The sequence below is a fragment of the Lipophrys pholis genome (genome assembly GCF_963383615.2).
Source record: "Lipophrys pholis genome assembly, chromosome: 6".
In the NCBI taxonomy this organism is placed as follows: domain Eukaryota; kingdom Metazoa; phylum Chordata; class Actinopteri; order Blenniiformes; family Blenniidae; genus Lipophrys; species Lipophrys pholis.
In genome coordinates, this window is record NC_137629.1 from 29,539,283 (window position 1) to 29,553,762 (window position 14,480).

General features: G+C 41.0%; 2 protein-coding genes across 2 annotated transcripts; both read right to left on the reverse strand.

The window, feature by feature from the left end:
• Nucleotides 1-1,339: 1,339 nt before the first annotated feature.
• On the reverse strand, nt 1,340-4,429 carry cd40lg (CD40 ligand). Its single transcript, XM_080465613.1, has 4 exons — nt 2,475-4,429; nt 2,317-2,344; nt 2,122-2,232; nt 1,340-2,045 (listed from the first exon to the last, which is right to left on the reverse strand). The coding sequence occupies exons 1-4, from the start codon at nt 2,673-2,675 to the stop codon at nt 1,663-1,665; spliced, it is 723 nt and encodes a 240-aa protein (XP_080321739.1). The 5' UTR covers nt 2,676-4,429; the 3' UTR covers nt 1,340-1,662.
• tmtops3a (teleost multiple tissue opsin 3a) lies at nt 4,328-13,589 on the reverse strand (the record flags this gene model as incomplete). The annotated part of the gene is made up of 4 exons (XM_080465612.1): nt 4,328-4,931; nt 5,329-5,562; nt 9,165-9,493; nt 13,226-13,589. 4 exons carry the CDS (start codon nt 13,587-13,589, stop codon nt 4,719-4,721), a joined length of 1,140 nt encoding a protein of 379 aa, XP_080321738.1. The 3' UTR covers nt 4,328-4,718.
• Nucleotides 13,590-14,480: the final 891 nt, after the last annotated feature.

Sequence of the window (14,480 nt, forward strand, 5' to 3'; positions counted from 1 at the left end):
ACTCCAGTTTCAACTTGTTTGTCTGAAGTTACATCTCCAGACGTGTGTGTGTGTGTGTGTGTGTGTGTGTGTGTGTGTGTGTGTGTGTGTGTGTGTGTGTGTGTGTGTGTGTGTGTGTGTGTGTGTGTGTGTGTGTGTGTGTGTGTGTGTGTGTGTGTGTGTGTGTGTGTGTGTGTGTGTGTGTGTGTGTGTGTGTGTGTGTGTGTGTGTGTGTGTGTGTGTGTGTGTGTGTGTGTGTGTCTGAAAGATTGTTCTATGCAATTACTGTTGTTGCAACTATTGTAATGCTTTTTTTTTTTCTCTTCGAGATACTGTGTACTTTAAGTTTGGTATGATTATTCTTTTATTAAAAGTTTAATATAATAAGACATTGAGATTTTCATGCACAAGGTGGAAAACTACTGCGGCTGTGTGGAAATCCACAAAGACTCGTTCAGACTTCTTCAGATGAAGTCACAAGAAAACCTTCACAGAATGGAAGGAGTGACTGGAACGGACAACATCCTGTGAGAGTGTGCCACCTCTGCATGTACACACTCCTCCAGACACATTCACACTTTCCGTGTTGTGTTGCACCACTGAGGTAGCTGCATGTGAACCGGTGCTGGGTTTCGTGGTGTCGTCGTAACTTTCAACTCCCTCTGCACTACTTTTTTTGCTTCTGAATAGTTTGGCGGCGGCGGGGGGGGGGCAGTATCTCATGTTATTCACGAACACAGCTTGAATAAATTAAAGAATTTTTTTTTTTTTCCTGAGTTGGGTCACCGTTAACTTACTCATATCTTCCAAGGAGTGATTTATGGATCAATCTGTAGATGTGCAATTCAACAGGACAGGAAGTTAGAAAGCTGAACTTTAGTGTTTTAATTCTTTGCCTTTTTTTTCCCTGAAATCGTCCTGAATGGATTTTGTAGAACAGTGCATGATAATCTGATTTAAATCTGCCTATTGTCAGTTTTACAGCTTTGAAAAGAAAATAAGAATAAGATAAACCTCGTCTAGTTTTGCAATGACTACTAGTGAGAAGAAACTAGCGTGTGCACGAAAGATCACCACTGCTTTCTAGAGTACTGCGTGGTTTTACCTGGCCTCAAAAAAGAAACCAGACTGAGCTAGATTGTAAAAGCTTATGTGGTTTTTAGAGAGTGGGCAAAGTATATTTGTTGAGTGGCTGTTTCAAAACAAAAAACAAAGCCTTGCCGTGTTGATACTAAGATTCTGGCTGTTTCTATAAATTTGTGTATTTAGTGCTAAGGTTTAATTATCTTTTTTTTTTTTTTTATCAGTTTGTTTTTTTTAACACTTTTTTTGTGAAGAAATTCCCCCAAAAAAGAAAATTGCATGACAAATAAGTGATGTTTTAATACATTTTTCACATTCCTTTTAGAACAAACACCTAAAACGGGTCAGATGCAAAACACAAGTTTTGAAATCTTTCAGATTAAATATTAGAGATATCTCTCACACAAACACATTTACAACAATAAATATAAAACCCAAATATGAATAATGATGCATTACATCTGATTTAATAAGTTATAGTCCTAGAAGGTGTCTCTCAAATCCATGCGAAAGATCTTTAACTATTTTAAAAGTGTCCACAGTAGATCTGAGTACATCCAACTTAAAAAATAAACTTAGCTCTGGTCCCTCTGTGTCCTTTTAGGAGTCCTCTACGTTGTACATCCCAAATGTTGTTGCCGTATTCAAATAGTCCACGAGTGAAAGGTTATCCACCCAGACACTGAGCTGGTTGCCCTCAACCAGCGTGATCAGTCCTCCCTGTGTGGCTGTGCACATGTTGGGGGTCGACGAATTGCCGCTTTTCAGGTAGCAGGAGGCCTGCATGGCCACAGTCGCCTGTCCGTCCTTGTCCTTTCTTAGCTGGACCCGACTGACCAGAGGACGCACGGGGTCGCCCTTGGAGAAGGTCACGCTGGAGTAGACGTAGTATTGGCCAGGCCGCAGGATCGTCAGCCAACTTGTCTCATAGTAGTTGATGTGTTTCCGAACCGAGGCTTTTATGTCCCACTCAAGATAGCCGGCTGACGAAAGAGAGGAATAGGTTTAAGAAAAATAGAAGTAGCAATATCAGAAGCAGAATCGTCTAAAATGTCTTACATGATCTGTTAGGTCGAGTCCTTTTATTGACAATCACCATATGTGCTGAGGCTTTGGTAGATTTTCCCCTCTTTTCAGACAATAGAGAGGAAGTTCGTGAGGAGGTCAAACCTGGGTATCGGAATAAAGACATTGTTGGGATAGGTCCTATATTTGCACCTTAAGATATACCATTAATTATTGAAGGAATTTTACCTTTTTCCTCGGATCGAACAGAGTCTTCCTGTAATAACGAGACAGGTGAACTGTTACGTAATGGACGATAGTTTTGACAAAGATCTCCAACACATTTATTATTTTTTTCAAAATCCATCAAATACAAACACGTAGAAATGAGTGAAACATCATTTTACCTTTTGGTGTCTGAGGTACAGATAGAGAGCAGCTGCCAGAGACAGAAATAGGTGCACCACCAGCACTCCAACCAGAAAGCGGATTAAAGGCTTGCTGTGGCCCTTGGATGGCAGTGGAGCCGGGATGAGGATCGGCTGGGATCTGCTGAGGCGCGGCGGCACAGGCGGTGGAGCCAGGCTCGTCTGGTAGGTGTTGATCATGGCTGAGCAGTGTGAGCAGAGCTAGAGAGGCCTGACGTCCATGACATCGAAGGAGCGTCTGAACAACTCCTCTCTCTTGCAGCTATGTATGCACTCCCTCTACTACCTACATACTTTGAACCCTGCCGCAAGGTGAGATATGGTTGCTGTGAGTTTCAGTGAAGTCACAAGGTGTGACAAAAAACAAACTTAAAAACTAACGACCTAATTTTCTTTCCGCTTCTTTTTTATTTTTTGTCACATGTGGATCTTTGAAGTCTTCATGATGCATGATGTTTTTTCATAAAGAGAACTGTGATGAGTGATGCAATAGGATCAGTCATGTTGATGTAATTACCTTTTATCAGTATATTTCATCTCACCTAATGACTCTCGATATTTGCATCTATTTATGTGTATGCAATCCTAAATGTATATATGCTCAGTTGCAAACAATTTTCCTCTTTGTGTTCAATCTTTTGAGAAGCACTTTGAGTTGCATTCATTTTTTATTTTTTTTCTCAGACAGTGAAATGTTTTGAAACACAACGAGGTCATGTCCTTATATAAAAATTACTGTGACCTCATTGTGTGTGTGTGCGTGCATGTGAATCATTTCTTGTTGTCCTTACTTTATATGCACATACATATCTAAACCGTATTTATATGATTCTTTCATGATATGATTCATTCTTAATCTGAAAGACAAATATCACACTTCTTTTGTGTGTTCAAGATAATTCTCACAGTCAAGAATAAGTTCATGCATCGTCTTCTCTTTATCCAATTGTCAGAGCTCTGGAGGAGTCGTCACTCTGTCAAAGACACTCACACATTCGATTTATTTATTTTTTTGCTTTGGGCATTGTAGAAAAACCTGCACACATACAGGGAGAACATGCAAACTCCACACAGAAATATTAAGTCAATCCACTCTGTTGTAATGGCACTATTACGACCAACAGGGGGTTAATTTCCAATCTCTATTAAGAAGCAAGAGTTCTCTGAATCAGCAGTGTTTTGGACTTTGTGACTAGAATTGTATATCCACGACAATTCAATACACTAAGTGATTATCAAACACATATTGAGCGGAACAAATAAAACTGATTTGTACAAACTGTACTTGATTGACACCCAGTGCTGTATGAAATTTAAAAGCTTTAAAGAAAGACATTGGATCTGTTGTAATATTATGACAGCAACAAAAAGTAACTTTATCTTTGTTAGAACAAAGTATTCTTTGTAGTTCAGCTGCAGCCCTGCAAAATGTATACATTTTAAATTATTTTTGTTTTCAATTATGAAGAAGAAAAAAGTGTTTTTCATAAATGATTTGAGCTGATTGGGTGAATCTTAAGAGCTGAGTTTCAATGACGAAATTAGGCTTGAAATCAAATTTGCGACGTACGTACGTACATACGGAGTGCAAACCCTGAATGTCAACAACAAACCTCACATTAACAAATATATATCATTCATCATATGACATTATGGCAGGATATGGATGCATCAAGTTTGGTTTACCACTAACTGTTTCTATTGCATTAGATAATGCAGATCTTTGTGGTCATTGCTTGTTCTCGGAAAAAACTTATATTTCTAAGCAGAAGGTGTACATGGTCACAGTGATCCAATTGCTGGTTAAGCATGATCAAAACCACGTATATTTAATTTCAGAGCATTTATTTGAAATATATACATTACATACAGCCCTATGCACAGACGGGGAGAATATGCCCACTCCACACAACCAAGATTCATGTGTCTGCTGTTCAATTAAAGAAAAAAAAAAAAGAAAAGCTTTAATTTATGAATTTATGAAATTTCTTACTTTCAACATTCGATATATTGTCTATGTTCTATGTTGTGGTGTAAACTCTCGGTCAGCTCATGGACAAATTCAACAACCTTTGTTCGGAGGCTGAATTAAGGCAACGAGTCTTAAATCCATGTCTTGATAAACTGGGATTACCCGGCGTTGGAAAAGAAATTGGACACATGTTATATAGAACAAAGGATTTGTTTTAACTGTCGCAGTCTGTGAGAGGTCAAACAGTAACATCATGGGGTGTAGTGTACGAAAAGGGCGCGTCCGCCGCAGAGGGCGACGTTCCTGGGCCGGCTGAGGGGCCGAGGCTCCGAGGAGCTGAGGGAGGCTTGTCTGTGGACGGAGAAGAAACTTGACAAATGTGTCCTTGGAGTTGAGCGGTCGTCTCTGTGGACCGACTGAGGCCCCTCGCTGCACCGCACAAAGGCCACAAAGCATCTGTGAAACTGTGTAAATGCACAGAACAGAGAACGTGAATCCACTGTGAACACCTTCAAGTTAAAAAACAAGTTCATGCAGTGCATCTCCGTGTGCTTGCAGTCGAGATTCAACTGCGGTCACCATAATATTTAAATCTTAGCATGTCTCTATTGTCCCTGTAGCACGCAAAAATCATGAATCATTTTATAATAATCGTGCTAATTGAAATCCAGTTAATTGAAATAGCTCTCTTATATCATTCTACCATTATTATGGTAGAATCTTATCTCTTATATTATTCCATTAGTCTAGTTGTGTTTGTAATCATCCATTCATCCATTGAGTCTTAAACTTCAGTCTGGTCTTGGATCTATTAGCAGACAGTGATTTTGGAAGATCATTCATCAGCACTTCAACGCTCACCTGGTTGTTTAGGAACACGTAGATGACGGGGTTGACCACAGTGCTGAACTTGGCGAGGACGGAGGGCACCACGCTGGCCATGGGAGTGACCAGTCCCGACCGGCCGAAGGTGGCGAGCAGGGCCATGATGCCATATGGCATCCAGCACAGCATGTAGCAGGACACCATGGACAACACCATTACCAGAATGTGCTGCTCCCTGCGCTGAGCGGCCAGGAGATTTATTTTACCCACCTGGAGACACGGAAAAGAAAAATAGCTGAATTATGTTCATTTTGTCATTCTTAAAACTTATCTTATATCTTTTTCTTTTTTTTTCTACCGACAAGTGAAGCAGGATGTTTTTACCTTGCTGACATGTTTGCGTGGCCGGCCTGACAGATTCTGACAGATCTGTCAGGCTGGTCACCTGATAAAGACTGACAGGCCATCACACGTCAGATAATGCTCTGAGGAAGACTGCAGACGCAGCCAAAACATGTCAAACATTACATCATTTGAAGTCAGTCCACACCACAGTGGTAGTAGACCATCCTGGGATACCACTCAGTCGATATTGTGGAATTCTGGTGTGTCATTTCAGAATAAAGTAAATTCGATTTTTCCTTAATATCTACTGAGTGGTATCCTGTGTCTCTTGTAACAGAGGCTTTTCAAATGGTCCAAACTATTTAAATGTTCTTTCTCCACACATTTCTCTGTCTTTATCCTACTCACCATTGTAGTTTATCTTGTATTAGATAACTCTACTATTCAAAAATTAAGTGATCATATTCACTAACTTTTAATGTTTTTCAGTTTCTCAAACTAATAATTGTGCATTGATGACAATCACATGTTCATCTGGATGAAGGAATCAACTTGAAAATACCTTAAATGAATTGCATTAATGAAAATATGTGCCTGAGCAAGGTACTGAACCCATGGAACTAGTGTGAGTTTTCAAATAAATACCCAATGCTTTTAGTAAGTTATATTTAAAATTTAAATTTTTTATTATAATTAGATTTTCATTATATAGACAGATTCAGACTGTGGTGCAGAATAACATGTAGCCACAGTAATTGACTGTAATTCAATCAGATTTACACAATAAAAACAAACTCAGTAACCTTGCCCCTGTGCGTGTGTGTACAATGAGTGTAGTGTATTTCTAATTTTCCATCTTTGGGGCCATCCAGTGGTAGAGTCAAAAATGACACTGTGACGCAAGTCGAGCACCGAAACTCTCCAAGCAAAGCTTGTTGAAGAAAAATGATCTGTCTGACATCAAAAGACAGCACCCATTTTCAGGGTTTTATCATCTTTTTAGCTCAGGCTCCATCAGGATAACACAGATTATGAAAAAAAACCCACGCAGGGAGAGCTACTCCATCACTGTTTTGTAAATAATACAAACAAAATGATTTTCTGGATCACAAGTGATTCCTTGCCAAATAACAAGACAAAGTTATTATAATCGAAGAGATAAATCACATTTCAAAATCATGTTAACCTTTAAAGTGTAAAATACTAAAAGATGATATAGAAATTTGCCATTTATGTCCTTGTTGTGGCCATGTTACAGACAGATCAAATCAAATAAATAAATAGAAACATTTAGTGAAACCATTTGAAAAGAAAGCGTGGATAGCAGGTGCTCGGCAACATAAGGTGCTTGTGCGTATTCATTATATCCATTCTATTGGTTTTCTCTGATGCGCAGTGTCTACGGTGGACTAAAATAAACATAATGTATCATAAGCTGAGAGGTATCATGGCTGTGGTGCCTGTCACTGATTCAATATTGATTTCATACCTCTGTGGACACATCTCGATGTAATTACCACTGTGTCTCCCATCGTGGCGCTTTATGAATACATGAGCTTGTCTCCCTTATGAAAGGAAAGATGGCCCTGAAGGGTGAGCCCCCTGCTCTCTCTGTCAAATGCCTACACACTTCTCATTACACTCCTCCTCGTACAGTATCAAGCCATAACTTTTCCTTTGTGTCTCTACATGAGTCATTGATTCTTGGTCCTATAATTACCACCGGACATCTTTAATCTGCAGCAAATTGTGAATTTATTCTATTTGTCGATTTTTCTTTTTGAAAAAGTCAATAAAAGTGTTTTTTTTTTTCTCATGTTATCTGTTTGGAGTGTTTCGATTTCGGAAAAAGAGACTGCAGGAATAAAGATTAAAGGAGTAGGTGAGGTTTCATTTATGTTTTGTATCTTTGCAGCTTGGGGTTGTTGTGGATGAATTTTGTGATCAAATTTGGGTTAAAATTTTATGTTTTAAAAAGAATAATGTGTTTAAAATGCTAGTTAAAATGTCACATTTAATAGCATTTGGGTAAAAACTACAGTGAGATATGTAGTGTATTTTAAAAGCGGTTCAAGCTAAAAGATATTTGATAAATGTGATTATTCAAATGTATTTATGGGAGTTAAAAGCTGTTATAGTTTGTAAGGGTCAAAAAATTATTGAACAATGCTTTGAAATGTTAATATATTTTTAGTGCTTCAAATATGAGTATTTTCTACATATTTTCAAAGCTTATTTGTAGTATTTAAAAAAATCCGGTTTTGGGTCATGGAGGCACATTTGAACTTATATCTGCGTTTTCAGGTTTTTCACCTGTTATTGGCCTTGTCGACTCTCAAAAGAAAAGAAAGCTGGACCTTGGTCACTGAGTCCAATCTTTGGAAGCAAGCTGGGGGACGCCGCAGGTTAAACCTCACGAGACTGAGAACCGCTTCACAATCCTTCTAAAGCACATGAGAGGAGAGGCGGCAACGGGCTCTGCAGACTCACTATACCACGAAAAGCCTTTCCCCACAAAACCCAGCCACAGAGCTCTCATTTGGTGCACAGATGAGCTCCAGTTCACTCGTAGAGTAATCAGGTCTGCAAAGCCCCTTTCTGCTCTGACTCCCTTGGGTGCACCAGGTATGAAAAGGGGAGTGCTTGTATAACATCAGGTATTCAGTAGAAACAAATTGCTTCCGCAATCTATAAATACCACCTGGGTGATTCATCGATGGGAGTAGCAGAAGCAGGGAGCATGGAAGAACCCAGTAACCACTAGGAGCCCTTAATCACCAATTATTTGTGGCACTGGCAGGTTTATGTAAGCGTCACAACGACGGGAGTGAGTCACTGGAACTGCGAGGGGGGGTCATCGCCGTCAGGAACACAGTCTGACTCTTTCTCACTCCCTGAAGACTTTACCTCTCAATCCCCCGGCTGTCAGATGAATTGATTCATGGATTGTAAACACAGGTCAAGGCCTTCTTGGATTATCTGGTTTCATGCTCCTTGAAATGACCTTGAAAAACACACGAGTAGCGTATGCGTGACGGCCAGCCTTCAACTTCTGAACCACAGTCCTACCGCTCAGGAACACCTCGATGGCCAAGAGCCACAGCCGAGGCCAACTCTTGGAGCTATTAAAGGCTCCACAGCTGAGCAGATCGAAGTTGTAAAACTTTCTGCTTGTTATCCTGGGAAAATAGCTGCTCTGTACGTGTAACCTGTGCTGGGCGAGAGTGAACTTTTGAGAAGTCAGTAATTGTGTGAATTGTGGCTGGAAATCCCACGTTTGATGTTTGATGTTTGCCTTGAACAGCTGATGGTTTGTTAAATACATATATCTTAACTCTGCTTCTATTTTTTGTAGCCTTGTTTTTGTTTGATCATTTTGGGTTCCCAATTCATCTCCTAAAGATGCACACGTCCATAAACCACAGGAGTGATATATGTAGTTTATTAGTTGAATGTTCTTTGTCAGACAGCTTATAAAAGTGACGTGGTAACAACATGGTATCCTGAGCATGAGTACATGAACTCACCCTCTTGATGGTAACCAGGATCCGACTGTACGAGTAGACCATGAGCAGAAGAGGCAGAAGGAGACAGAAGATGAAGAGACACAGCACGTAAGAGACACTGGCGGGCGAACGGAGGTGCCACTGGACGGAGCAAGTGGTACCGGGGCCCTCGGGACCGTAATTGCTCCAACCCAGCAGTGGTGGAAGTGTCCAGAAGAGAGAGTAGAGCCAGGAGCCTCCGACGCACAGCCACGCCTTCCTGAAGTCTGAGACGTCAACCTGGGAGGCGCGCAGCACGGCGGTGTAGCGCTCATAGGAGAGAATAGACAAGGACACCAGGGACACGATCCCTTGTGGGGTAGAGGAGAGAAAACAGAAAGAGTAAATAATCAATCAGAGCTATCAAGGAGGCTTTCCTCTTCCTCCAGGGCAACCCCCAACCCACTGTTAGGAAGCAAGTCCACCAGACGAAGGACAGTAGTCACAAAGTCTTTACTGACATTAAGGGGAAACACCTGCGTAATTTTTGAAAGTCTAAAGCAAATTTAACACGAAAAACATTCTAATTATTTTTGTTCAAATGATATGAATGACTGTGCAGCTGACTCCATCTAACAGAATTCTATGTTTAATGTTCCCCGATCAGCCTGCAGGGCTTTCTGTGGTTATAAGGTACTAAATGTATTCCGCGAATTAACAGAATAATTACTGTGTACACAAAATAGTATAACAGATCCCTGCTGGTTAGTCGCTGAGTTGTCTGAGCAGACTGTTGGTCCCTCACACAGTGTATCTATATACATACTGTATAGAGCCACACATATACACAGGGTGTAGTTCTGCCTTTTTCCTCTGGAACGCTGTGTGACGCACTGCCTCAAAATTGAATGCAGAAGCTACTGAGCTCTTCTGAGAATTATACACTGAATTAAAGTTTTAAACGTCATACGTGGTTCCCGCATTTGTTGAAAACGTGTGTATTTTATCAGCAACAAACACAAAGCAAGCCTCTCCTCCGCAGGATTTATGTGTGTGTGCTGTGAAGCACGGTGTCGCGGGGGCAGTTGGAACACAAAGAGAGCTCAAAGGGTCAAAACTGAGTAAGCTTTCTGAAACGGCCCGTTGAAGCCCCCTCACTCTCACCTTGACACAAATTGAATAGGTTCAGATCAATAAAGCGTTGACACTGCAGCGGTGTGCAGCAGGAAGCAAAAGCGTAGGGACTCCTGTGGACATCTTGAAGTCGTACAGTCGATTAGAAGCAGTAAAACTAGCTACAATCAACCTCTCTTGAAATGTTTATCATTTCAGAAACTTGGAAAATATGGAACAAGGCAGGTCTAACCTCAGTCAGAACTACGACTCCCCCTTTTTTTTGTTTTGCTGTAGTGTTGAGTGAACGACTCACGCTTTCTGTGTTCACATTTCATTTCCTTGATTCATACGTACATCTCTCTCTCTCTGTCTACTTTGTAACCCCCCCCCCCACCCCCGAATTGTTTTCCACTGGCTTCCTCGTAACTTCAAAGCAAAACATATCCATCCATTTGCAAGGTGTTTTCTTCAAAAGAGGTCAACGATGCCAATTTCACCTATTCTAGCAATACAACCTGCTTCCATGCTTCCAGGAAAGCTCGGGTACATGCAGCTAGAGTTTGGAATACTTCATGACGTGATGTCAAATCTAAGATTGTATTGTATGCGCTCTTCTGTGTAGATTTTGTTAGTGCATTAACATTATATAGTAGGGCAATGCAGCACAATTCCCATATCATGTCAGCCTGACTGCAGCTTTGGCAAAAGCATTGGATGAGGGTTGATAGATCTTTTAATATTATCTGACAAGCCTTCCCTTTTCTTGTCTGCATGATAGAGTTTTAAAAAAAAAAGTTATCTGGCTTGTCACCACAAATGTTAAAATATAGTGAGTCAATAGGATTTTCATCACAAAGATGATTTACTGTTGAATATTTATAAATTCTTTAAATTATTGTCATTAAGAAATATGAAGAAATGCTCATTTTACATGCTCTAAGCTGAGATTGTATTCTGTTTGGGGGGGGGGGGGGGGGGGGCTTTACATATACATATTTACTGTACATATAAAGCTATACTTCACTTGCTAAGTTTTTGGACGGTGGGAGGAAATTGGAGTCGCCAGAGAAAATCCAAGAACCACTGGAAAAAACATGCAAACTCCACACAAAAATGCTCTCAAATTCAACCCAGACTGTAAACCAGGACATTCTCATTTTGAGGTGAGACTGCTAACCATTATTACTAATACTTAAGAGACCATATACAAAATATATACTAAATATATACAATCTTGGCCAGGAGGAGATGTCAACCTGACCTAAAGTGATATCAAAATAACTACTTTGACAATGCACAATGAAGAATAGAGGAACACAAACAAAACCAGTAAAGTTTGTTTGTTTTATAGATTGTTATGTTGTGTCCAATAAGATTCTTATCTCCAGCTTATACGCTTTTTTATGCAAACTTTTGGGATATTTCTTTTGAAACTTCTACTTTCTCATTTAAGGTATTTCTTATTTACCCATTTTCACGAGATACCAATGAAACACGTCCTAGTTCTCTACTCAAAATGTAAGCTCAGAAACACAGCATTGTGAGAGTAGTTTAAATTCAGCACATTCATAATGGTAAATATTAACATTCTTCATGAAATTATCCATGCATCTTCTGTACCGCTTTATCCTGTTCGGGGTCGTGGGGAGCTGGAGCTAATTCCAGCTTACTAGTGAGGACAGTAATCAGGACACCCCCTGGACAGGTCACCAGTCTACCACGGGGCAAACACACACACACACTCACATTTACACCTCGGGTCAATTTATTGTCACCAATCAACCTCATATGCATGTTTTCGGACTGTGGGAGGAATCAAGGGTCCCTGGAGGAAGCCCACATATACACAGGGAGGAACTCTCTCAGTCAGTTAATAAAATGGGCTCGTCGGCTGATTGGGGAGTCGCAGCTGCGCTTACAGTCGCTGTACAACAGGCAGCTACAGCGACTGGCCAGTTCCATTTCTGGTGATGACTCCTATCCCCTGGCCAGAGAGTTCCAGCTCCCGCCATCTGGACGGAGATTCAAAGCCCCAAAACTTAAGACGAGCCGCTTCAAGAGCAGCTTTGTTCCTGCTGCCCTTTCTCTTCTAAATCAGTCTTAAATGCACTTTACTCTTGGGTCTTGTTACGTAATGAAGTTTGACCTGATTTTTTTATTGATTTATTGTCCCTTCTTTATCATATTTTCAACAAGTCTTTATAGTGGCATTTTAGTGGTTCCTTCTATTTATTTATTTATTCACTTTTTAACCTGTCAGTGAGTGCCTGTCTATGTATATACTGCCAGATGCCTTCTCCTGCTGCACAAAAATCTACCAAGGGGGTACCAATACAGTCACCTTTGACCTTTGACCTTCGAGGGAGAACATGCAAACTCCAGAGAGAAAGGCTTGGCTGATATTTGAACCCATGACCTTCTCGCAGAAGACTGTTTGGTCAGTGGCGGTCCAGAGGTTAGAGAAGCAGACTTGGGATCGGGACATTTGCAGATTCGAATCCCACAGCTGATGTGTCACCACTGTGGGTCCCTGAGCAAGACCCTTAACCCCCATCAGCTCCCTAATGTGGCTGCACCTTCTCGAAATAGGACATATAACTGTTTTATTTGCTGGAGCAGTGGTTAAACTAATGTCATTCATTCATTCATCTGTTAAAATATGTATGATTATAAATAAGTGAGATTATAAAACATAAAACACAATGGCATTACTACACGTGGTGTGCCTGTCCGCCATGTTCGAATGAATGAATGAATCTTTATTTCGAACAAACAAATCATAAACAAGAATATAAAGAAACATTTTGCTGAATAAAACAAAAAAACAAAGGAAGCAACGGACTCCACTTAATCTACATTTGCATGAACGAACGGGAGAAGGAAGAAGTAAAAGCGTATTTACTACCCTTCAAAGACTCCTATACTCTTCAGAGTTCAGAGAGTTCAGAGAAAGCAGAGAAAAGTTCCACAGCGGCTGAAAAACTCACCGAAGAGGGAGTTGGCGAAGCCGTACCACTTGCAGCCGTACTCCCCGATGAGCCAGCGGCCGCGCAGGCTGGCGGCGAAGCTGAACGGCGTCCCGAACACGCACACCAGGATGTCGCTCAGGCTGATGTTCAGCAGGATCACGTTGATGGGCGTCCACAGGCAGCGAAACTTTGCGAACACGAGCAGAGTGAGCAGGTTACTGAGGATCCCCGCCACCAGGATGAAGCCCAGGCATACGGCCACCACCGTGTGGCCGGTGCGGCTCAACCCGCCGGGGCTCGGGGGCACCGCGGGGTCCCACTGGGAGCCGGACGGGGAGCTGTCTGTGGTGCTGAAATTGCAACCGTGCACGTCGACGACCATAGCAGAGAGTGAGGCGAGCTGGGGAGGAGCTGGACGCTCTGTGAGGAGCACAAAGTGATGTCCAGCCAAGGCACAACAGCTCAGTTATTAAGAGAGCACCCCCCCTCCACCTCCTGCATTTCTTTATACACAGCACCCCCTGTGTAATATGCAAACACCCCCCCACCCACCCATGAGCAACAACCATTGTTTCCCCTTTTTGTAAATAGAGCAAATCCTCTAAATGCAAAGCTTTCCAGCTGCAAATGCAAAAACCTTTCAAGAGTCAGCGACTCAAATTGGCTTCACGCTGAGTTCCAGTGGGTTTCATGATTATTCACAGGCGATACTGGCAAGATTAACAATTGTCCAAAGTAAACTTCTAATTCTTCCGTCACGCCTCAGAAATTAATCCCTGCGTCACAGTTCAGAATGAAACAAACTTTGTTTTGTTTTTTTGCATGATTTTGCTAAGCTGTGCATTTTTTTTCTATTCATAGGTTCATCTCAGCACAGAGGAAATGACTCCAAACAAAAGCTTCACACCTGTTCAGCATTTCCTTCTCTGAAAATCTTTCCCACACTGACATTTCAGAGCTGTTTTTTTAATTTATTTTTTTGTTTTTTTCCCATTTAAATTCCAGCAATGTTGTGGCCAGTCATTCCCATTGTTAACTTTTGAGAACATTTGCAATATTGATTTTCATGCAGCTTCTTATCAAGTAAGTAAGTCATCACAAACAAATGAAACATAAGCTGTAGATAAAACCCCACAGTTGCTCATTGTTATACCTGTACTGCATTATTGTCTTTGGATATCCATGTGGGAAAACAACATGTAGTGAAATTTCACGACATTGTTCTGCTCTTTGACACTGCTGTCACACAGAGGATTTCCATAAATCTCAATAA